Source organism: Lepisosteus platostomus, chromosome 12 (assembly GCF_059453375.1).
Source record: "Lepisosteus platostomus isolate fLepPlt1 chromosome 12, fLepPlt1.hap1, whole genome shotgun sequence".
NCBI lineage: Eukaryota > Metazoa > Chordata > Actinopteri > Semionotiformes > Lepisosteidae > Lepisosteus > Lepisosteus platostomus.
Genome location: NC_142622.1, coordinates 5094081 through 5119670, shown reverse-complemented (window position 1 = coordinate 5119670; position 25590 = coordinate 5094081). Strand labels below are relative to the sequence as shown.

Genomic DNA, 25590 nt, shown 5'->3' with positions numbered 1-25590 from the left:
AACATGTCTGCAACATTTTTGATAATAACATTACATTGGTGTTGCCTGTTGGAAGTAATTGTTAACTATTGGTATTGCACAAGAAAATGTTTAGCAGTGCCTCACTAATTTTAAGCTCTAAATTCAGTCCTGATAGTTTTGATTTACACAATCATACAGTATGTACAGTAAGTAGAAACTGAATAGATTAGACAGTCGAGCAAGTTGAACACTACAGCAGCTGAGAATGGTGCACACCTGGTTTTGGAAAAGAGCCTCTCGAATGGTGACTGTCATTTCTGCAGAGCAAAGGAGAAATTAGTTGTTCTCTGGAGCTGCAGCAGCATGATTAATGGATCAGGTGTTTTTGTTTTTTGATTGAGCCTGACCCCCAGCTGTCTGGACTGGAGGATACATCGAAGCATTCTCTTCACACCTTACAGCCTAAAGAGATGTGAATGAACAGTACAAGTGTCTGAGATGGGTCTCGGGGTCCAAATAAGTTATGTCTTAGTTATATGTTGCTGCAGATGCCTTTGTGAACATCTGTGGCAGGACTGTCACCCTGATTGTGGTCAGTGGGGTTCAAGAGACGTTTGTTTCAGTGTGACGTTCTAGAAGATGGAACAAGCCCATCCAGTTAACAGACAAACAGGGAAAGAGCAGGTGTTTAGTAACAGAAAGCAGGGAGTTACAGTATAATGAAAATCATTATAAATGAATAAATTTGTCAGTTGAGTTGACATGGATTAAATTATGTGCGACATGGGTGACTCAGGTGATAAGTCATGTGGACAGATGACTTCTCATGCATTTTGTTGCACGTGTGCACATGTCCTGCTACGAGAGATACTACAGCCCGGACTCTTAGATTGAATTACACGGTGGCTCTTTGGCTTTGTGTGTGTGCTCGTCTGCCTGCACCTGCGCTGTGAATCTGGAAATCTGCCTTCGGTTCAGGGCTTGTTGTTGTCAGATGAGCAGCTGAAGAGAAGTGGGGTTTCCTGTGAAGTGCCCTGTCAGCCCCTTGTCATGCTTGCCATCTTCTAATGGAGCTGCAGTCTGTGGGGACTGTGAATCTGAGAGTGTATTGTAGATTGTAGTCTCTTTGTGATGAAGTGTAGACTGTCATACCTAAACTTACTAAAATGATTGAATGTGTTGTAGTTTACTCAGTACTTACAGTTTCAAGTCATTTTTTAATTGCATGACATGTATGTAAATTTTCAGTGCTGCTAAGTCACATAGATATGTAAATAACTTTCTTAAGAATCACTTTGATTAGTTTTCTCCCTTTTCCTCCACGCAAACATTGTGGTTTAGACGTATGCAAATTCCTTGCAAATGTTGGTGTGGAAATTACGGTGATTGAAAGCTTTGTAGACTTAAAATTAGTCCAAGCAACAGCTGTAGCATTGAATTTGTATGCAGTTTGTTTTTTCATGCCTGAGATTGTGCTTTGCAGGGGATTTGCGTAGATTATGAGGTTAATGACATTGTGCTTCAATGAGCTTTTTATTCTTACTGGATGTCTGTACAGATTATAATTACTTTGAGGGTAAACTCACATAAGGTACTTTTAAACTGTTGTCTAGGTTTTCCGTGATATTTAAGCTCCTTGTGATGTATGGCCCTTAGAGGCCAATAGGTGGAGCTGTATAACCACATTTTACTGTCGAAAGATTTGCAGCATGAGAATCTGATGAGGGAAACAAAAACTGAAGACTTCTGAAATGAGATATTTTTAAGTGTTCTAACACATTTGAGTGTGAACAAAAAACGTCTTGTGTGAGATTAGTGTCCTTGTCAAAACTTGTAGCATCAGTGCAACATATTTAGGATGTTTTTAGATGTGCTTCAGGACTCTTTATGTCATTATATGATTTATTTGTGAGGTTTAACAGGAGGTGGGGTTCATCTGCAGAGCAGGTTTCTGTCAAAAATGTGTCTACTTGTGTGAAGTAATATTCATACGAAAAGAATGGATGTTAAAAACATTTTTAATGAGAGATAATGCCAACTCCTTATAAAACTTTATACTCTTATATTGATATCCTTCAAAAAGGGCTTAATGAAAGAAACAGGCAATTGTAGTAAGTGGAGTATATTTGTAGGATTTTCTTCAGTCAGCATCCCTTCTTCACTCTTCTCTGTGCACTCCAGGAGCCAGACTTTTTATCATAGGTCTTACTGATTCAGTATTGCTTTGGGGCCGAGATCCAATGTGAATATTAAACTGATCCATTGATTAAGTGACAATTAAATAGGCAATGACTGAGGAAAATGAGGTGACTCATAAAACACAAGGGAATGGCTATTTGTGTTGGTGTTTGCAAAGCTGAACTGAGGAAATGATAGAGTTTGTGTTTCTAATACTGAGACACCTGGATCTGGTATATTAACAGAAGGTCTGATTAGCTGTCATTAATGTAACTTCCTGCAAATCCCAATTTTTGGTTTATTCATTCAATTTGTTTTCTTAATAAGCAGTGTGTGTTTCAACTTCAGTCAGAATGGAAGAAGAAGAGTTGGTGTTTGGCAGCAAAAGGGTCTTCTTGTTACCACTGAAGAGTGTCTGCACATACTGCGCCAAACAGAAAGAGAATGTGAGAACTGAAGGATGGTTCCTTTCAGAAGACAGTTAGGCATCTGGAAACAGTGATAAAACTGAGGTCATGTTACTGTATTCTCTACATTAGCTAGCGTTGGAAATGAACACCATCGGCAGCTGCGATTGGACAAGTTGAAAAATCTGGGAGTCACTTCTGTCTAATGTTTGAGCCACGTTATCCATCATGCCACTAACTTCTTTCTTTCATCTTCAGAGTGTTTCAGTTCTCTCAGTGCCCACTGCAGAGCCTCTAGGTGGCCTATATGTTTTTGTTTCCTGACATGAAACGATCTGCAATGTCTCACTTGCTAGGTTGTCAAAGAGCACATTCTAGAACTCCTGGCTGTTCAGAGCTCTGCAGCTTTGAGATGCAACCTGTTTCTTTCTCTTTATTTACAACAAGGGTCTCCAGCCCCAGTCCTGTCATTCTTATAGTTCAACCTACTTCTACCTTTTATCAAGGAACACTTGTTTAAGCACTGAATGAGTTCACATAAGTAATTAAGCAAGTACTATTTCAGTGAAGGGAACATTGGTTCCAAAAGGGCTAAAGGATATTATGTTTTTTATTTTGACTGAACTCTGCATTGCTTAATTTGAATGTACCATGTGATTATTAGTTGATGGTTAAATTGTTCTAGACCTTAATAACTTAATAGGTAGATTTATGTCTACCTATAAGTCTTGATTGGCTGGTTCTCTCCAGCACCAGGGTTCAAGAGCCTTGATTTGGAAAATAATAAAGGTTAAAAATGAGTGGAGGCCTGTGGTCTAGCCTATAGTTGGTAATTAGGAGCTCATTGTTCTGAAGAGATCGTCCAGCCGTTATTTGAAGGAAGCCAGCGAGCTGGCTTTAAGAAGACGGCTGGGTGGCCTGTTCCATATTATCAAGTACCTTCTGTCCTTGGGTTTTAAATTCACTTCCGCATAGTTTCCACTTGATCAAGAGAGAAATATCTGTTTATTCTACTTATTACTACTCCACTATATTACAACTGTTTCTTTTGCAAGTCAGATGTTTCAATTTGATACCATGAGAGGACAAAAATGTTTCACATAATTATAATTACTACCAACTAGACCAGTTTTCGGTAGATGGAAGCGGACATCTTTGTTCATACAAGTATTATTTAACAATATTTTAACTGTACTTCGGAGTGGTAAATACCAAGATTGTTTTTTGGCTAAGGAGATTTTGCACAGAAGTATCCTAAAAAGGAGCTGCTTCTCAAAAATAAGTCTCAGGCTGTCTTGGTTGATGCAGCTGGAATGTTGTTGTTATGTGGCTCAAAAGTGGGTCTGGCGGTGGAGTCTGAGTACGCTTGTGTTCCTGTGTGCGGTCACGGGGTTTCGTAGCGGTGAGCCAAGAAGTCAAGAAAACACAAGGAAAACATGCAACGTCACAAATCACGTATGTTTACCGAAAACAGTAGGCAATTCAAAATCTGAAAAATGAGCAAATCTAAAGTAGATTTGTGTGTTGATGGAATCTGCCATGTTTCATTTCAGCAATTTTTGTCATTCCAAAGAAGTTGGTTGTGAAAAAGCAGGTCATCCTTTCTTCTCCTGGTTCATATGAGTTGACAGTTTAAGTCTTTCGTCAACTGTCATACTTGCTAAGTGTGGAGTTGATCGACTCCATTATGTTTGACCAGGGCCGATTTAAAAGTGGGGAAAACTCCTTACAATTCCAGAGATTTCTATGCATGGATGTCAATGACTTATTTGCTCATACTAGAATGGGGAGTTATTCGTGTATTTGTGATTGGTAGAAAAGATACACTCCCTGTAGTTAGAAGCAGCTGTGGATGAGTCATTCACCCTGCTTCGTCAGATTCACTTGCAGAAGGACAAGAAAAGCTAAATCATTTCTGACTTTCCAGTTTCCCCCGGTGTAGTCAGACCGAAGGAATTACTGTGACAAAAAAGTAGCACTCTTTATTCTGATGGCTTTAAGTGTGCAAATGAAATGATTGCCACTGTCTTCTTTCCAGTCTCCTACCTTTCTCGGGTCTGGCTTTCCCAATGAGCGATGATTCATCCCCCCCAATTCCCTCCACCCACTCCTCCTTTTCTGCTGCCTACTCATCCACCCACATACAAGTCATCGACTTTTTTTTTTTTGTTTTGAGCTGCTGCGTGACAGCTTTAAATATTTGCACTCCCATCTTGCTGGCTTGTGGTTTTCTTAGCACTGCGTTGTGGAGTCATTTTCAAAGTGACAAAATCCTGATTGTGCGAGCGCTGTGCTTTCACGCAGCAAGTCCCTTTTGGCCCCTGGTGGAAACTGTGAATGACTATTTAATAGTGCGGTAATTGTATTAAAGAGTAAAAGATTGATCTTTAATAAGCAGAACGGTGTTTTGCATTCTCGAAAGTCTCCTTTTGAAAAGTTATTGCCTTCTTACTAGAATCCATATACTTTGCCAAAAGCAGAATGACTTGAAAGCACTAATCTTCAGGCTTTCCTGGAATACAAGCATGATGTGTTCCAGCAGTATTAAATCCACATGCTCTAACGGTGTGGTGGTCTTGAACTGTCTTACTTGTCATCTGTGCCATGGGGTAGCCTGGTAACCGAATGTACAGAACTTGTACTGACTTTGTTTTTCTCTTCAACAGGAGGAACTGCGGGAAATGAGAGAGCAGCCCATCGACCCACAGGCCGAGCAAGAAATAATTAATAGTATAGAGGAAGTGTATTTTTCCAGTGATTCATTTGACATTGTGCAGCACGAGTTAGAGGTGAGCTTGGGTACTCTCGGGTTTTTTTTGTATTGTGGCATTCCTGCACCTTCTGAATACTTAGGAGACCGTGCATGAACGGGCCTGACCTCTCCCAGGTGACAGTATGGAAAAGTTTAGCGAGATTCTGCCAAATCAGACATACTTCCAAGCTTCCTTTATCCCCGAGCAGGCAGAGTAAGCAACGTTTCTCAAAGATAATTCTCCCGCTCCTGAGACTTTGGTATTCCTCTCATGCAAATTAGGGCTTGCGTTTCACATAGTTTGCATCAAGGCCAGATTGATGGATTAGGTGGTTCCAGGCGGTGTGAAATCTCATTAGATTTAGCAGCATATTGTAACTCCAGCAGAATAAGAATTCAGCCAAGAGGAAAGCAGTTCCGTGCACCAAACTGCTGTTAGCTGTTGTAAACTGGGTGAAGTTCTCCTAAATCTACTTTTATTCATTTGAAATTAAAGCAATTGTATGTACTTTCTAAAGCACCCTTTTATTGAAAATCAGTAATATTTCTAAGGATACTCCTTAATGACATCAATTAAACTTATTTTTGCAATCCCATGATTGGAGTTAATTGTTGCGAACAATTTCATTTTTTTTTTGTCTATTCACAGAAACTTCCTCCTGTTCTAAATCTTCAAGAATTGGAAGAATACAGGGATAACCTGAAGAGACAGCAAGCTGCAGTAAGTGAGACATGCTACACCTGAGGCGGGGACACAAGTTAGATACATACAACACATAAAACATTTCCTTCTCATAGACTCAGTGAACTTCAGGACACAATCGACAGGAAACATATACTGATTTTCTTGCGGAGTGGCATTCTTAAATTCCTGGAAGATCCTACTCTACTTGACGTGGAGAAGGTTCAGATAATAGGAGTGGATTCATAGCATCAATCCTAAGGTTCCATGTATGAGTCTACAGCTAGAAAATCAGCTAAACTAGAAACATTTTAATGGCCTGAATTTGTTCAGTTAGTAGAATGGAGAGTGGAGGTTTTAGATCCATTAGAAATCACTGCCTCCGCCATTATAGGAAGTGCATGAGATGATGCCTTAACTCTAATGCATGTAATAACCAACATTCCCACTCTGTAATACCTCTGAAGGATGTTGTTGAGAGCTGACAGACCATAGGTGCTGTGCAAACTATGAGACTTGAGATTTGGTCAAGCTACAGAATGTGGTTGGGAGCTGAGGAGTTTTCTGTGGGTGAATTCACTCCAACACTGTATTGGAATGCTGGGAGCTTGCAGGCTTTGGAAGTGGGAAGGATAGAAAAATGGAAGAGGGAGAGTGGAGGATAAAAGAGATGTCAAAAAGGGAGAGGGTAGAGACTCAAGATGAGAGCAGCAGTGGTTAAAATGGGCAAGAACGTAAGTTTTTAGGTTGGATAGCAATTCTGACGAGTAACGTGAGAATAGCAAGGAAGAGAAAAGACAAGGTGCAACACAGAGTTCTGAATGAGCAATTGGATAGTGTTGGTGTGAGACATAGCAAGGGGGAGTTGTAATAGGCTAGTTGGGAGACTATTAGGGCCTGGACTGGGAGTGGTGGAAAAGAATTAAAAGGCAAGGGGAAGATCGTGCATGTGTTGCTCAAAGAGAAGGATGAGGACAAGCTGGAGAAGAAATGTGCATTTGACAGGCAGGGGCCAAGAATACCGCCAAGGCAGTGAGGAGGAAGGGAAGAAGGAGGTCAGTGTACACGAGGCTGATTTTAAGATGCTGGGAGGTGATGTTGGAGCTTTTGCTGGCGAGAAAGGGTGCTGATTGGGGAGGAGGTGGGGGGGGGTGAGTGAGGAAGAGATGAGCAAGATCGGAATTGAGAGGCCCAGGGAGAGAGGGTATAGAGAGAGAACAGTGTAGGACACATGACTGAACCCTGTGAGTGTCAAGCAGGCAGACAGGAGAGGGTTAGGTAGTGAGTACTTCAAGATGAAAGTGGAGAACAGGCAGTTCATGGAGACAAAGACAAAGACAAACAAGGGTTTTAGAGAGCAAGAAAAAGGAGACAGAGTGATGATTCTGAGGGGGCAAGTGACAGCGTTGCCTTCCTGTAATGCTGCAGCTGAAGTGGACTCTTCGTCCTGTCAGTAATTCTCTGGACTCAATGGTTTCTCTGTGTTACTGCTGTATGTATTCACAATATCTGTGTTATTGATTTCTCCACAATTGCTGGTGGTGTCCCAGTGGTGTTGACGTGTCTGGATGTGATTGTTTAAATTCACTGGATGGTCAGCTCTTGTTCTGTGTAGGGCCAGAGGGAGCAGGTCCATTGATTGCAGGGAATCGATCTGCTGTGATGTGTGTGGGCTTACAGGACGCACTGTGAGGAAAAGCTTTGATGTTGTTTTCAGTTTTTGTAAGCAGGCAGCCTGCGTATTGTGTAATGATTCTGTCCTCCAGATGAGACTGGTCCTGGGCTGCGTGGTCACTGAACGGTCCTTTGGCACTTTTCAAAAGAGAAGAGTTGTTAGCCCTGCAGTGCATCTTAAATTATACACGGGGCTTGCACAATATGGCCTCTCAAAAGTTCTCCCTTAACTCAGCTGGAGAAGAAATTTCTCACACCTCCTCCTGATCTGTTATGCAGTGAGGTAGCTGGTGCTGAATAGAGCTGAACTTCGGTGGAGATGGGGGTGTCTTCTGTCATATATGTAAAGTGCTTTGGGATTATTTTGTCTGAAAAGTGCTATATAAATGAAGGGAATTATTGTTTTTATGTTTGTGTTAATTAACGGGTAGCTCTTAAGCATCACATTTGATTCATTGGAGGCAACTAGATTTTAATCCAAACGATAGTAAAATGGCACAAATATATAGTACACCTTTCTAATAACAGAGAAAGTACACCTTCTTCATATCTAGAGCAGCACATAGTGGAACATAAGTGTTGTTTTTGTAGAAGTCTCCTGTTGTGCCCCATAGTTCACTTCTGAGGACTTCTGATTGCATTTTCCAGCAGGTTTGTAACAAAGAAAATATGGAAGGCATTTATCTTAGAGAGGCAAGGGTGGCTGTCTGCATAGTTAATGGACACGATATATACATTTACTGATATTTGCTCTAAATGTCAATAGAGTAACAGAGTAACATAGATGAAGAAAACCAACCCTCCGAGGAAGAAACCGAGAGGTGAACACTCTTTTTTGCATCCAAAGTGTATTTGGTTTCTTTAAGGTGGGTCCCAGAAGTGTTTGTGGTGTTTCTGCCGTAAGAACAGTTTAGCTCCTGTATTTTACATGAAGCCATAGGCACTATGTTTATGGTTTTGTAAAAGCTGAACCTGCGTACAGTTCACAAATTATGTAAATGTTAGGTTGTATTTGGATACCCTAGCTGTTTCAGCTGCTGTCAGTCAGAGCCACAACATCTAGCACATCTAAGTCAGAGAGATGGAAAACCTTGATACTCTGTCATTGTTAATGCTTAAAAATCTTTGTTTGTCCCCAGAGTGAATCAAGATCGCATCTTCCAATTTTACATTGATGCAGTTTATTATTTATATATGCTTTTATATATTTTAGTTTCATAAGCATATATGCATCGGTTATAGGTAAATGCACTGTTGAGTCCCATTACATATAGTTCTCATGTTTCCTCATGTATAAGAGCAAAAAAAAAAGGTAGTTCCTCTTGAAGGTGCTCCAACAAACTGGGTAAGAAAGTAGTCAGTAACTACACCATTTTGGTTTATGTTGCTGTTGCTGACAGTCATATAGGAAACTTGATAGTCTCCCTTAGACACTTTCTTCTTTTGCACATTCTCAGTTGTGAATGTCACTATACAGTGAAGAATTCTAATCAACATTCTGCATTTGGTGGTCTATAGCATCTTTCTCACACTATGTTAGACCCATATATATTCCAGGACTTTCAAATCCTCTAACTTTAGTTCATGAGTCTTTATTTTATAGCTCTGCACCTGCTCTGTTTTTCCTGTCTCTCCACAAAAGTGTATATCCACTAATATGGTTTTTGCTAACAATTTTGGTTAGCCATGTCTCTGAGCTTTTGTTTCTATCTGTCCAAAGCATTTAGGTATCAACACTTAATTACCTTCTGTTTGGATTTTCATTGGGTTCTCCTCTCTCCCATTTCTGCTGAAATGTTTCTGGAGCTCAGCTCTTGTTCACAGTCTAGCCTCTAACTCCAAGAGAGCTCTTGAGCAAATCCTTCCGAGCTTTTGCTGATTTTGTTTCATTTCTCAGAGGCGTCTTTTTCTGTTCACAAATCATAGCTTTACAAAGCCCGCTGGTACCCTGAAATCTCTGCAGTTTTTGGATCCTGTTTGCTTTTCTTCCTTAGTCTCCAATTAGAGGGGACTGATGCCTTGTATCCCACTGAAGGCGCCTTACAGTAAGACTCCTTCCAGTCTCTTACAGTGACTGCCATGTCTCAGACTGACCACCGATGGTGTAGCTCTCTCTTGATCTTGCTGTAGTTGTATTTTTCTGGAGTCTGAGCTAAGCCGGCCTCCCCTTTATTCTGCACGTGGTTTTTGGTCTGAGGCAGAAGCTGCTGTCTTGAGATCAGAACTGGACACTCCTCCTTCATTGTAGCCTGGGGAAGTCTGTGCTGCGGGGCATCGTCAAACACATGAATGCATCCATCATAATGTTCTCAGATCATTGGAAATTGAAAAAACCCCCAAGTATGTACAGTAACAGAACAAATTTCTTTAGGGGTGTATATTATATCCACCCATATTCATGTTACCCTGCATAGCTTTTCAAGTGGATTTTAGTATGGGAATCCGTAATCATTCTTCCACTGTTTTTACAGCTTGCTCCTCCCATGTGTTCTTGTTAATTAGCTTTAGTCAGCATTGTCCTCAAGACTCTGAGTACTCATCCACTATTAGGGAATGTTAGCTGGGTTTAGACTGTTGTGAGATGGGTTAGTTTTATCAACTGATGATGTTTTGTTGCAATAGTAATTCTGTTCAGTTAATAATGCAGTTTCATGCATTTTGTCTGAGGACCCAATACTGTGAAGTTACCATTTTTGGGGTTATGATTGAACACTTCTTAGTCAGCATCTCCCCTAAAAGATGGGGAAGCTTCATTCCATGGACTCTACATACACAGTATGCTTGTAGCATTGAGTATGAATGAAGACATTGGATACCATCAAATGAGAAGGCGACTGCTGGAGATTGGAATTGTCAGTAGCCCTAAGTTTGTGACTAGAAAAGACGAGGCATAATCTTAGGATAAGGCTTGGTTAGCCTTTAATAAATGTCCACGTGAAAGAGCTGGAATTTTACTTACGTTACATAATAAAGTTTAGTACAGAAGTGCAGATACATTTTGTGTTCCTTTTGGTTCTTATTTAAATGCTGCAGGACAAAAAAAAAGCAGTCTTTTAGATCCCTGTGTGATGCAGTAGAGGCATCTGGAGGGGTGAGTGGTCGGCTCTGGCCACTTAAGGCAGCAGGTAATCACTCCAGAAACAAAAGAAATGTCAGTGCGCGTTCTGCACATAATAGAGCAATCGGCGGCACCTGCAGAGAGCCGATTTCTCTCACTGTAAAAGAACCGAAAGAGACAGGGAAAGCGTCTACCTCCCAGGGAGCTAGAAGGGTAAACATGAAAGTGTTGGGCGTGACGAAATACCATCTATTGAAAGAAATGACTAACTTTTGGCTGAATGAGCCAGAGGGCTAAAAATACACTGGCAGCTGCTGCGCTTGTTTTGTTTAAGAACTCTTGTTCAATCTTGACCCTGGGCCAAACACGATCGGCTGGTGATATTAATATAATCATTATGAAGATAAGGTCTCCTCTGTTAAGTACAGGGGTGCAGTGAAACAACTTAGTTAAAGGATTCATCTAGGGCAGGTTAGGATAAAACACCGTGTTGGTCTGATCTAAGCTCGATATTCACTTCTCTCTTATTAGAGAAAATACACTTTGTGTCCGTAGGTCCTCCAAACCCATATTGTCTGATGGGAGGATCGACTACACTTGTCACATGGATGTCAAATTTTAGCCATTGTTTAAAAAAAAAATGAAAGTCTAGCATTAATATTCCAAAGTTCGCACCAAGGTGCTTGATTGGTTTCTGTGCACACAAAATGCAGTGCATTGTCTTTCTGCCTCCTGATTGTTACTAGCTAATCATTATTCAACCTTCCATTCTCACCAGCCTGGGAGGGCTGTAGAGAACAGGTGTGTCCTCCTAGAATCGGCATTGTCAAACCATATGCTCTGTGTGAGAGACATATCCCAGCAAATTATATTTCTACCGCAGTGCTGGGCATTGCAGACACAATCAGGAGTAACAATATTTGGATGTTATGCAAATTCCGAGTTTCCACAGAGAGTCCACTTGTGTTTTCTGCTTCAGTATGGCTTTTTGTATGGCAGAGAAGAAACCAAGCTCATCTTTCAACAATCTTTAGTTCACATTGATCAGAATCCTTAAAAACTGTACGTGAGCAGCCTCAATGTGAAGAGTTGTGTCGATTAATCCATTGTATTTACCAGACAGGGTCTAATTGATTTATTCTGAGGTGTTCCTTTCCAGATCATGTTAGCTTTTCAAGCTTTTTGCTTGGCAAACATTAACATATCATTAACATCCTTTCTTAATGCTCTTTAAAGTTTTGTAAAGTTCAAAAGCTACTTTTTGTACTGTAAAATGCAGATCCATCATTATTACCTGTTAGCTAAAACCAAATGGCTAAGATTATAAGAGGATTTCATACAGAATTGTGTTTCTGCATAAACAAGAAAGAAAGCAGAGACCAGAACAGTACAAAATGTCTGAGACTTGCACAGCATCTTCTCCTGTCTGATCCACAGCCCAGGAGAGGTAGCTCAATTTTTTAAAGTAATTTATACTATTTACTATTACTTTACTTTTAAGTAAAAATAAAAAAAAACAAACAATTTCACAAACATACCATGCAGCAGCTGTTACTGAGCTGCATCTGCAGAAAGTCCTTGTCAGCGCTCAAGTCCTTAATGGCGTTTTCCATCATTTTCAACCGGCTTCTCTCTAGCTGGAGTTCTGCTCTTAGCTTTCGACTGTCATTATGAGCCGTTATGGATAACTGCGTGCCAGAAATGTGATTATTACAAATTCTTGTAAAGGATGATGCATTTTATTATGTCATGATGGAGTTAAGACAGTGATTTTAGCCCCATTCATGATCATTGTTTAAATTTTTGTTCACAGTCATTTGTTAAGTGTTGTGACATAAAAAATATGTTTCATTGCTTTCTGGACAGCATCTTTATAAGGGCCTCTACTTGCACAAGCAATCCTGATGTATAGCAGTACTGCAGCGCTATCTGCAGAAAACTGGAAATTGGGAAAATGACGTGGAACCATTTTATTACTTCTGCAGAGAGAGATGAAAATAAGAGGAATCCCAGCTGTGAGATCGTGGTATATAGGCCAGGAATTTAGGAAGAAATGTGAAAAAGAAGATTTATGTCTGGATAAATTAATTTTAAAACAAGGACAAACAACATTCCAACTTATGATGCCTACACAGCACATACAAGCCCAAATTTACATCCAGAAATTTGTAGGAGCAATTGACTATCTGTACTAAGACCTGAAGTGGAGCAGACTGACTCATTATGAGCTGTACAAAAGCTAAAAGGTACCCTGGTATAGAATTCACATTTTAGAGTTGTGAATCCAAGTACCCAATTTGTGTGAAAACCAAAGCCTTTGATGTGATTTATTTTTCCTAAGAGTAACATGCAGCTGTTCGTTGACTGTCAGTTTTATATTTAGTAGTCCTTAGGTATTTGGGTATAGGTTAAGCTGTAGTGTTGTGCATTAATGTAGTGTATATACAGTGTATTGTACCCAGCAGTTGTGGTGGATGATCTGTGGTGTGGGCTTGTGAAGGGAAAAAAGGGATTAAGGAAATATTAATATGATGACAGGTGGCATGGCAGGTTGGTATCTAGATGTGCTGCAAATTTTCAGAACACTAACTGAATACAAAGGTTTGTCATAACAGTGTCTGATCTGCACAGTCACGCTCTGATAAACTCCTCCCACATGACAGATAGGTGGCGCACTTGGTTCACTGTGCTGTGGCAAGTAACCAGGCTTTGCTGATCCAAGCTTTACTCGCTTATTATCTATAAATAATGCATAAAGATAGATTATTTTAAGGAGGCAAAGGAGTGTGAATCTAATAATGGCTCCTCTGCAGCTACACCACAAATAAATCTTTCATTTTTGACTTTGAAGCTTATGAATTCCATCCCACGCTGACACTATTAAATACACTCTCACCCCTTTACTGTCATTTGTAGAAGCCCACTCCAGAGCCATGGGCTTACTGCGACTTTTGGCTCTTTCATGAGCAAATGTGTAAAAAAAAAAAAAAAAAAAGCAGTTCCCCATGGTTTCCCCTTTCAAAATATCCTAAGCATCTTACCAGCTCATTGAGCAGGCGGACAAAGGGTTAAAATTGGTTGTGTCATCTCATGTAACGGATGGGTCACACTTTGAAAAACAATCATACATATTCCTGAGAAGTTGTCAGCTAAGTTTAATCTCACATAAACTGCAAGAAATAGCCTACTGAGACACTTACAGCTCCAGTATATTAAACTGAATTGAAATACTTTTGCTAAGATTATTTTAGAAAATATACTGGCCTTGTAGCATCTGGAGCATTTCACTTTTAGCACAGTAGCTGCACACTTGGCTGCAAGAGATGCACTGCTGGCACCCATTTATCGCTGCAACAAGACATGACAAGCTGGACCAGGAAACTGAGGACATTTTTTCCCACTCTGTTTTATTTTTGTCAGTATTTTTGTCCTTTGAGTAGAACGTTTTGGAATATTTTGCCAGGATTTGGGGAGCTTCTTTCAAAAGATGTGCTTCACTCACTCTTGCAATTCCAGTGCCTCAGCCTTTGGTAGGACTGATCTTGTTTGAATGTGGCACCAGTTCATTAGTTTTCACTGCTAATCTTTACTCCGCCTTGCATGATTTTGTTCCCTGTTGTGGTTTCATGTTGTACTCTAGCCCCGACATTCACTGGAATTAAAAGTTTGCCTTCAAAGTTATTGTTTTATATTTAAACATCTCTTCACGCATGATAGCAATATCCACTCATCCTCTGAATCGCACACCCCAATCCTCCAGAACTAAGAATGACCTTCCCTGAAGCACAAAATTCATCCCTTTGCTTTGGTTCCAAAAGCCTTTTCTTTTCTCTTTCAATGAGCATAGTTTCCTGGATGCCATACAAAGACACGCTCGCAAGATTTGATATGTACATCTTCAAGTATACGTTTGCACAGTCTCGGTTAATTAAATTTAGAGGTATGACCAAACCAGAGTGTGGGTTTTTGTCCTAGTATATCATTTCCCACAAGGACTGTGTCTTCGTGTATATGCTCCTGTTGCTGCTTTATCAAAGGCCATTTCATTGATAAATTTCTCACTTTGTCATGGGGGCATGTTGGGTAGAACATAATAGCATCTTTTTCCCTTGATTCCTAACCTTCTGTGCTGCCACATGCTTCCTGTTTAATTTGATGGTTGAAAGTAACATTTTACATCTGCAACTCAATTGATCATATATCTGTAGCCTGTGGCTAATTACCAGAAATGAATACACCGTAGGTATCTTACAGTACATTATAGCAGTAATTTGAAAAAATCAATGCCATTGTACCCTGGCCCCCTGAGTATGTTCCTAACACTCAAGAAGTCTTTGAAGTTGTGAATAGATGGCATTCCTTCCTGACGTATTTGCCCTTTTAAAGATGCTTTAAAATGAAAGTTGAGTGTTAAATGGAAGCTCTTTCTCATGCATATTTGAGAAATCACAGGTTCAGGAGAGCTGCAGAACACTTTCTCCTTTACCGTATGTTCTGCTTGGTACTAGCCTTTCTGATCACATAATGGCCTTGTGGAGTAAGTGCGAAGTAACCCTGACCTTGTTAAACTTTGCGTGATTATTCTTTCAGGTATCAAAAAAGGTAGCTGATCTCATCCTGGAGAAGCAGCCGTCCTATGTCAAGGTAAGCACTTGTTAAATAGCCATTCGAATACCCACAGTTAGTCCAAAGCTGAACATCTGCAGGAAAGTTGGTACCAGCTACTTGAGTTATCTGGTGAACAGTGATTTCTGCATTCTGTAGTATTTGATAAATTCATTACTTCTAAACCATATTCTAATTTATGGAGTATATTTAAAAAAAGGCATTTTCATCTTTTCACATGGATGACGATCAAGATGATTTGAACATAATGTTAACATAAGCTGCTTTTAACAGCTTGTTAGTTGCCATGGTGATTTGCTCCATCACAGGAAGGTCCTAATTTTCATCTCTTCTTTCCTCGGAGCTCTTTAATTTAATCAGAGCTGTTAATGCGTCACCCTTCCAAGAGGAACTGAGCACAGATCTAAGCTCTGGGAAAGCTGGCTGCATAAATAGTAGCAGCTAAAGAGAAACTTCTGTTTCTTTCAGATTTACCCCTTAATATTAATACATTTTGAAACAAAGACAGGAATGTAGCAGTAACCAGCTCTTCCCAATAATCTCCCAGTGCACAGCCTCATTTTTAAGTTAAGACTCGAAATAAAGCATAATTAGAACATTATAAAGGTTACAAACCACAGGTCATTTGGGCCATTTGTCCCTCATAGTAGTTAATAGCTAATTAATTCAAGGATCTCCATCCAGATGTCTTCTGAAAGAAGCCAGGGCACCCACCTCAATGATGTGACTGGATAGCTCGTTCCATACTCTCACAACCCTATGTGTAAAGCACTGCCTTCTGTTATCAATTTTAAATGCACTGCTATGTGGTTCCCACTTGTGTCCTCTATTTTCTGTTGCCAGGTTTCTGGGTTGAGTTTCTCAGAACCTTTGAGGATTTCAGGTCCTTGGATCAAGTCTTTGCTATAATTAAATATTACAACTTCTATGTGCTGCACTGTGAGGAGAAAGCACTGGTTGCTATCTAGTTTATATAGTGTTCGTTAAGTTAATCACTGGTCTGGAAGTACATTCTCAAGTTCCTCCTGGGAATCTTTCAAGTCTGTCATTTATTCATGACAAGGTAAGGCCTGCTTAGGAAAAGAAAAATGGTTTTTGGCTCGTTGAGTCTCAGTGTCGCTAGTTGGATGAGAGATCCTTCAGTTTCAATTCGTACAGAAGTGCAGAAACATTCAGTGCTGCAAAACAGCTGAAGCACATAATTTGGGGACATCGTATTGCTTATTGTTTTCTCTGGGGTTCATCCATTGGTGAGCTGTTTATTTTTTTTAATTTGTTGGGGGAGGAAAGTTGATCCATTTATAAGATTACTTCAGATTTTCAATCACCTGCTTCTTATCTTTCAATACTTTAGATGCTCTTCTAAAAATACCCCACAGTGCCAATAACCATTACTTTAATTTCCTGGTTGTTACGTCTCTTTAGCACTACCTGATCAAGTAAATGATCTTAGAGTTTGCTTTAGAAATGCAGTTGCTAGAAATGCAGTTTCACATGAAACAGCCCTATGAGCACTCTCACTGTTTTTATAGTGTAAGGTATAAAGGATATACTGTTCTTGTAGGGTAAAACCCAGGAGATAAACACTCTAGTCTACTTGTTGGAACCCAGCAGAATGGCATGCTCAGTTAATACTGGCACTTGTATACGGTATTATAATATGACCTTTTCAAAAATCATTTAACCGTAAATACTATAACACTGCTCTTCTGTTTTGCAGAACATCTAAGTACTTGCAGTTTCATCCCAGTCATATTATCCTTGCTTCACTCCTAATCCACTTTTTGTGCAGACGGAGCTATAGATAGCCTGTTTTAATTGCTGTGATTTCCCCCGAGAGCCTTTGCCATGTAATATGCAAAATAATAGCTGATGCTAATCAGTAAGAACCAAGTGTGTGAAAAGATGTTATCTAACATCTAAAGATTAAAATAAGCAATACGTGATAAAAAATAATTTCTTCCATCCAGAAAGGTGTTTTTTTTCTGCTGCATGGATATACAAAATGCAGCAGGGTTGCAGAACGTAATATTAATGAGAAACTTCAAATGATGTTCATGCTTTCTTGTGTCATTCAATTGATTAATGTATGAATGTAGTATATCTGGACTCAGTGACCAGCTTGTGCATCCAGAAGTGCTGTACCAATTGCAAGTCTTGAAAGCCTCAGTAGTTTCTCTGGCTTTTTTCGTTGTAGGATTCTGTCTGAAACCGAATAAATTACAATGTGATGCTTGAAAGAAAATAAAAACAAAAAATAAAGCCATGTGGAAGATTTCATTTAGTGATAGCAAAATCTCACAGGATGACAAAATGCTTATCTAGAGATGAGGGGGAAAAGCAATTTAAGGCACTAAAGCTACAAAGTTTGCTGAAGCCTGTATAGTGAAAATACTGACAGGTTCTACTCTTAGTGATAAAAAATGCCACAGTACTGCAAAACAGTGGCTTTAAAATATTTAGTGTTTAATTCTCATTTATTTTACATATATTTATAGAGTGTTCATTTACTTGTTTGTTGTTATATGATGAAACTGTCATCTTACTGAGTGTCTCTGCTGCTGGTACTCATTAGCTTGCTTGGGAATATGAAATTAAGCTTGATTAACTGTTGACAAACTCTCAGATGGGCTAGATGGTCTCCCCTACTTTATCTTTCTCGTGTTCTTATGATTGTGTGTATTAGAGAACTAGTCATACCCTGTATTGAATACTTAAAGCGTAATTCTCTTGTTTAGTGGGTGTGGGAAATTAAGGAGTCACAGTACATGAACTGATGGCCATTCATAGTGCACCGCAGACATACGGTAGTGGTCTACTCTGATCTGAAACAGGATCACAATTTTCAAGGGCGTTGGTCAACCACTTGTTACCGTGAATGTTGCGCTTAGAATACGGACACACGATATATTTAAACGCAGAATGTAAAAGGGCAGACATTGGATAGGAATATTTTAAACACCGGCACAGAAGGTACATGCTGACATCCACATTGAGAATTTTGCACACTCTTTTAATTAAATAGTTAAATAGGAGCTCGTCGACAAAGAATTAAACAAAAGGTGTGTTGGTCTAACTGAAGGACATGCAAACCCTAGCTTGGATTACCCTTTTAGTGTTCACCCCCAGGTGTCGCCAGACAAGCTGCCTCCTGCACAGGGAGAGTCCTGCCAGCTGGCTCTTCACAGTCAGCCAAACAGGAACAGTGTGAGTCTGTTGCAGGTTCCTACGGGCATGGCAGTTAAGGCACATCTTGGAGTTAGCACCTTGTTCGCCTGGCCTGCCTAGGAGTCACTGGTGCCCTTACCCACTGCCCTCCCTCCTTTGCGCCAAGTGCCTATGCCAACCCACTGCTGCCAGTTGTGGCTGCCAGCCACAGGAAAGAGGTGCAGCTTGGCCTCTTTCCTGCTGTTGTTAGCCTGCTGGTCTCCTCCACCTCTCCGACTGGAGCTTCACACACCTGAATCCACTGGACTCCTTTTACAGTTATTCACTCTCTACTATTGTCAGGATTGCACAGGAAAGCAGTATTACAAACACTTTTAGCTGCATCTTATGGAATATTTATATTTTAATAATGCATTAAGGTTGCTGGTTCTGTTATATTCTATGTAGAAGCAGTAATTCTTTAATGCCGTGGGCATTACACATCAAAGAGTCATGTCAGCATTTTCTTGTTCAGGTTACAAAAGAAACAATATCAGGAAAAGACTATGGACCAGCTAATGTATTATTAAATTTGTACTATAGATGACCTGGCATTTATTAGACTGAATATTACTGAGCAAGTGCGTGAGCAAGAGTTATGATTGGTGTTACATTGAATTTTTTTTGGTAAACTGCTGTTCTGTTTGGTAAAGCAGTATAAGAACATACGTTTAGGCAAAAGTAAAACATTATTTGAAAATACAGTAAGGTTACAAATGAAAGAAGCCTGTTCAGTAATTAGTAGTTATTGCTCCAAAGATCTTATTCAGGCATCGTTTCCTCTCTTCAGGACTAAAGAGATTCTGTTCCTCCAGCTTGTCCCTTCAGCCTCAGAATGTGTCTAGTTGCTCTTTTCAGGACAGATTCCAGAGCAACAATACAGTTTCTGTAACTAGTTGAGGCTTTTTTAGTGCGTTATACAATTTTCACATAACATCCTTTGATTTAAATTGTGTGCTTTCAGTTTTATATTCTGACATGTTGTTTGCCTTTTTATTTTTAATTTAATAACTTACAATGCAGGGCAACAGAACAGTGAAGAAAGAAGATCCCACTAAACCAGTGTTTCAATTTATGGAAATGTATTCTCTCAAGTATAATTGAAGCTGAGCCATTTTATTTTTTTAATTGTCTTCAACTGAATATTACAAATTTCTTTATACAAGTTTGTTTCTTAACAGTATACTGTTTTGAACCTTTCTGAATATGCGCTTTTGTTCAGTTCAGGTTAGGATCCTACAGTAGGTATGCTTTGTGCAATTGTGTTGCCACAAGTACATGACTGCTGGTTCTTTAAAAATAAAAACCATAGATGTTAAACAGTAGTTTGTCTAACCCCAGTCAAGAGAATTCGGGCATAAAAAGAGCAGTTACAGCATATTATAATAATATAGGATAAACCTCTTCAGTCTTTGCTGGTTAGCTGCAGACTATGTAAACCTTGCTTTAACTTTGTGCCAGTGAGGAGGTGAGAAAGGTACTGGGTTTTCTTTTATCATAAAGACTACAACCCTCCTTCTGTCCCCAGAACTTGCATTTTGCTTTCATGTTTTATTAGTGTACAAGTAGCAGATTAGGCTGTTTGTGTAATATACCCATAAAATATGGAACTGCAATTCCTTATTTTTTAAAAAATTTCATAGAAAACAACATTTGCTACAGTCTGCAATAATTCATGTTCTGAAGGTTGTGCATTTACTCACTTTGCTAAGTTATTGAGCAGTTGTATATGAATTAGTCATGGGTTCCTGCTTTTGCAAAATTAATCTTACAGTGAAATTGCTCTATTCTTTGTGATTCCATGGTATTCGATTTATGACCTGCTCCAAACATGAAAAGCTTTTAAGTACAAAGAATGTTAACTTGCCAGTGTAATTGCTCATTGACAACTTTGTAGGTTCATGGAAAGCTCAGCTTTTTCTGGGTGGAGGAAGCAGGAAACAACAACACCTGGCTGTAGGGTTATTATCCAGATTGTGCAAACAATATCGTATGTCAGTGCAGACATTCACTCTTCTTCTTGTGATCGTTTGAAAGATTTCCTAGGTTGTCAAACACTTGTAAATAAACATTTACGTGAATGAAAGTTTATTTTATGACAGGTGAGAACTTGAGATTTTATTCTGGCATTAATATTATTAATAATATTTTATTCATCCCCAGGGTGCAATTTATGTACACTGTATAGTTTTATAACCATAATATAGTTATAATATATATATATAGTTATAATATAGTAACTCCCTATGATTGACCTAAATAACATCAGGAATAGGGACCTTGTTTTGCAGTGGGTGGTGATTGTTATAGATATGATATACTTTTCAAGGATTGTTAAAACTCCTGGTTGTCCACAAGCCTTGTCCAGATTATACAACTGCTGAGGTAGGTATGTTTTAAGGATCTGAAATGAGTGAGGTTGATATTGTATAAACAATTCCCTTCTAAGTTGGTTAAGTATACATGTACCAGGTGGTCAGCATCCCAAGAACCATCCAGTGAAAAACAGTACTGGGCCTTTGTGAGCAGCCATAGCAAGAACAGATTGACCAGGATGGCACAGTAGCTTGTGTCCTATAAGGTTTTTTCAGAAGGTTTGCTTCCCAGTGCTATTCCATTGTTAGAGCAGCATCACCATCAGCTGAGGTTGTGATGACAGTCTGGATAAGCTGTGAGGGGCTGATGTGCGTGTTGCAGTGGCTCCAGCTGTTTAAGGGGTGAGATCTCCGGATTTCAGGTGCTTGGTTAAAGTCTACTTTATTGCCAAACCAACCCAGCCAAATTTTTGGGTGTGCACAAAAAAGCAGGGATACAAAAAAGACAAAATACAAGAAGAGAGAGAAAAATGACAAGTTAAATACATATATCATATACAAATTCAGACACCTTACGGTGAAGCAGGAATCCTCAAATTGATGAACATTGTTGAGTTAAGAGACCGAGGAGCTCTGGGGCAGGTGCTTTTCCTTAACTGGTTTGTTCTGGATTTCATACATCTTAGCCTTCTTTAGGAGAGAAGAGGCTCAAGCAGGGGAGAAGCTGGGTGGGAGTGGTCACTGATGATCTTCGGAGTTTTTAGTTATAAACGTGTTGTGAATACGGAAGCAACAGATGGTAAGACAGCCAGTTATTTTAGCAGTGTGGAGCAATCTCTCATGAAGCTGTCCCCTGTGAAAGCATATTTCTAAGGCACATTGTGTAATAGTTTAGACAGAATGCTTTGAAAAATCATTTAAAAGTTTGCTTTAATCAATTGAGACTGCATCAGAAACAGTACAGCTGACCTTACTATTTTTCACTGATGGCTGAATTAACATTTGGTCGGGAAGCAGCTGTACAATGCATATATTAATTTATTTCCCATTATTCAATGCTTTCTTCAGCATTTTGAAAAATCATGAAGAACCTTTTCTTTGCAGGAACTTGAACGAGTCACTTCTTTACAGACAAACCTTCAGCTGGCAGCTGTCATCTGTACAAATGCAAGAAGGTAAATGACAATAGGTTCTAAACTTCATCTATCACTGGCGGTGCTACAGTTAACTGAAATGGCCCAAGGTTTTTTTTCCCCCAAGTTTCTGGTATCAGTAGGGGAGATAAATAGACTTGTAGTCTGTAACGTTATCTTATTTTGTTGCCTGTGGCAGCAAATGATGCAGTTAATTTGAAAGTATTTAGGTACAATGATTGAGGCTGATGATCATGTTATCTGCTATTGATATATCTTTTGTAAAATACAATATGCTTATCTGATGAAAGCTGAGTGGTTAAACAAACTATTGGAACATAATTATTGCAGTTTATTTTCAGTGGTTTGCAATTCTTTCAGTGATAACTACTGTGGTTTCAGCTTTGTCTTTGCCTGCTATGTAGAGAAATGTATACTTTGCACTGTAATATATGCATAACTAAATACCTGCATTGGTAATAAGTAAAATCAGTTGAGTTTTATTTTTTTCCCTCAGACACTTAAGTTTTGCCAAGGAAGGTTTCACACAAGCTAGCCTTGGTCTTCTGGCCAACCAGCGAAGGAGGCAGTTACTGACTGGGCTGCTGAAGTCGCTAAGGACAATAAAAACACTGGTAATGTCTTCTGAATGGATCCACCCCACAGAACTGTGCTTCACCTGTACTTGCAAAATGAACTGGCTTATTTGCTTTTAGTTGTTTAGTTACACTCTTTTGTTTAAAATCCGAAAAAGGCAGCTGTAAGTCATCCTTTTGTTTTTTAACCTACTGCGATGTATTGTCTGATATTCAGTTCTCAAGTTATTGCTTTTTTCTCTTTTTCAGCAAAGAACAGATGTGAGGTTAAGTGAAATGCTCGAGGTGAGTGTGGAGGTATCCCTTCAGAGGTCTTTTTCTTCTTGGTTAGAAACCAGAGCCCGGTGCTGTGCAGTGGTAGATTGAATATGAAGACATTCTCTCAAGAAGCAGCAGGGGGAGGTGAACTTTTCATAACAGATGTCTCCTAAAACACTGTTGTTGATGTTTTCGTTTGTGTTTTAAAACAAGGATCTGATTTTACATCCTTTTTAATATACATGGCCCTTTGGCAGTACTGTTATCAGATAACTAGAAGTAAACTTACAGAACTTAAAAAATGCAATCTTAATGATATCTGACAATTATGAAATAGTTTTGTGTAATAGCGTATGTGGGAAATCCTATGTTTTCCACTAAAATTAGTTTTTTTATGGTGAATTGTCTTAGGAAGAAGATTATCCTGGAGCGATTCAGTTGTGTCTGGAATGCCAGAAGGCTGCTAGCACATTCAAGCACTACAGTTGTATAAGGTACTGTATATTGTGCTTTGTTGTGTTTGTAAGTAGTCTTTTTTTTTTGCCTTGAGCACGCAAACATAATTGAACCCTGAACAACTGGCATTATGTGTGCATGGCTGCTGGGTTTCATCTATGTTTACTCAACATTTCAGTTTATGTGCACATCATTATTCTGTTTTAAGTGTACATTTAAGGGCCATTTAATGTGTGCATATACAGTATAACCTTAGGCATTCTTTTAAACTATGCTGTAAAAATGTGTTGAAGGTGAGGTGTATTTATCTGTCCACTAGAGCATTACGTTCTGAGGGTTTAGACATCAACACCATTTTAATTATGACCTTGAAGGACTTAAGAAAACTGTAGTAAGTATGGGTTTCTGTATTATTCCCGAAGACACAGCCAAATATATTACTGATTAATATGTCATGGAATATTGTATAAGAAAACTAAAGTTTATGGGAAATTGTAACCACTGAACATGTACTGCTCATAATTGTGCCTATTTCAAGTTGACAGCAGGCATAAGCTGGGTGTTTTTTAAATGTCTGAGAACTTAAAAGACCCTTCCCTCACTGTTGCACCGGTTTTCAAAATTAATTTTGTCAGTACCCCAAGAGATTCTGCCTCACTTGTCTGATTGTTTAGTGCTGCATAAGGCTTTATCAGACTGGTTTGAGAGGGTATCGTGCTCCTTTAATTAAATTTCTCTAACGGTAGAAGTGAGGTACCTTCAGGACAGATGGCATAAGTGGATTGTTTAATTGGGGTTATAAGTGACGCAGGGACATGTTGATTAAAAAAATGTAATCCTTTAACCAGATTAGTCAATTGAGAAAAAACTCTTTTTTACAGTAACAACCTGGAGCATTGAATGAAAAGGACTATAATTTGGTACCTCATTTATCCTATGGAGACACGTTCCTCGGCAACTCTCAACCTTGTAATACTATCTCACCTATAAACAGTTCCTTGGTTGTCGCTACCAAGTACAGTACAATACCAATGCAGTTACATGACATGTACAGAAACATGAAGTACAAAATCACATGACGTATAAAATCATACATTTAGATCGCTCAACACTTTGGACTGAACTACGCTGCAGAGATCTCTATAGCATTTCCGTTGTGTTAGTAAACCAAGGAGCCTCTCGGTTTAAAGTTTATATACGTATAATAACGTATAATTCTCTGTAGGTGTATATACAATAGAGTAAATCGTTTATGACGCTCTATATTTAGTTTTTAATTGAATCCTTTATCCTAGAGCATTAATCAATACATTACTAAATGGGGTAGCAATAATCAATTTTCAATAATATGAAATTTAATAACTAACCCAGTTTATAAAGCAAGGTATTTGCTAGACCCCTCTGAAGTACCTTAAAGGCATAATGACACTGTCTCATACAGGATTTTATTCCATGATAATCCAGTGTGGGGCTCCCAGCCCTAATGATTACTCCACTCTCGTGCCCTGAATTTTAATTTCTAGTATCAGTCTACTGCAGGCGGTTCCCTCCTTTATCTTCCTGTTTTGGTCTCAGGTCTTTGCCACTCTGTCCTCCATGTGTGACTGAAGCCTTGATACAGAATAGAGTTGGTTTGTGATCCATAGAACAGTGTTTCTAAAAAAAAAAAAGAGGCACGTTTGGTTTGGTTGTTTTGGTGCACCATGAAATTGTTTAAATTGGAACTGAAATGTAGGAAGTCAGGCAGGATAATTGATGACGCATGCAGGTCCTGGTGCTCATAGAGAAATACGTCGCTGAAATTAATGACACCTTAAGAATCTAGCCTTTCTTTTCAGAAGATGGTGTCTGAGTGCTGAATGCTATGTTCTATTGGCCTGTCTTTTCAGACTCACCCTAGGTGACCCATTGAGTCAGTATACCTATTACAGGGCAGTTTCTCGAGCAGGTAGCATATGCCTCACTGGAGTATGTCACACCTCTTACTGTTTCTGTGATTTAGATTCATACAGCTCATAAAATAACCCATGAATCCAGTTATTTCTTGCTCTTAAAATCCCACTCATTTTTTTTTAATATGTCAGTGAAGCCCACTAAATTAAAAACAGGCTTGTACTTCATTTGTTGAGTGCTAACATTCTGGGATTGCACACTCAAACGAAACGAGAAGTGCTCTTTCCAGAAAACTATACTGCTCCATTTAACTTGAATTCTTTCATAACCTGGAAATTATGTTGCATTTTATTCTCAAAACCGTTAATGCCTGGAGATTTCACTCTGGATCCCA

General features: G+C 39.2%; 1 protein-coding gene across 2 annotated transcripts in view; it reads left to right on the top strand.

The window, feature by feature from the left end:
• vps50 (VPS50 EARP/GARPII complex subunit) overlaps positions 1 to 25590 on the top strand; it is a 131481-nt gene that overhangs the window by 10086 nt on the left and 95805 nt on the right. For both annotated transcript variants that reach the window (XM_088600541.1, XM_088600540.1), the window contains exons 3-9: positions 5213 to 5335; positions 5948 to 6019; positions 15303 to 15356; positions 21965 to 22035; positions 22511 to 22628; positions 22839 to 22874; positions 23259 to 23341. In XM_088600541.1, the coding sequence (XP_088456667.1) occupies positions 5213 to 5335; positions 5948 to 6019; positions 15303 to 15356; positions 21965 to 22035; positions 22511 to 22628; positions 22839 to 22874; positions 23259 to 23341 (557 nt within the window). The remainder of the gene's footprint in view (positions 1 to 5212; positions 5336 to 5947; positions 6020 to 15302; positions 15357 to 21964; positions 22036 to 22510; positions 22629 to 22838; positions 22875 to 23258; positions 23342 to 25590) is intronic.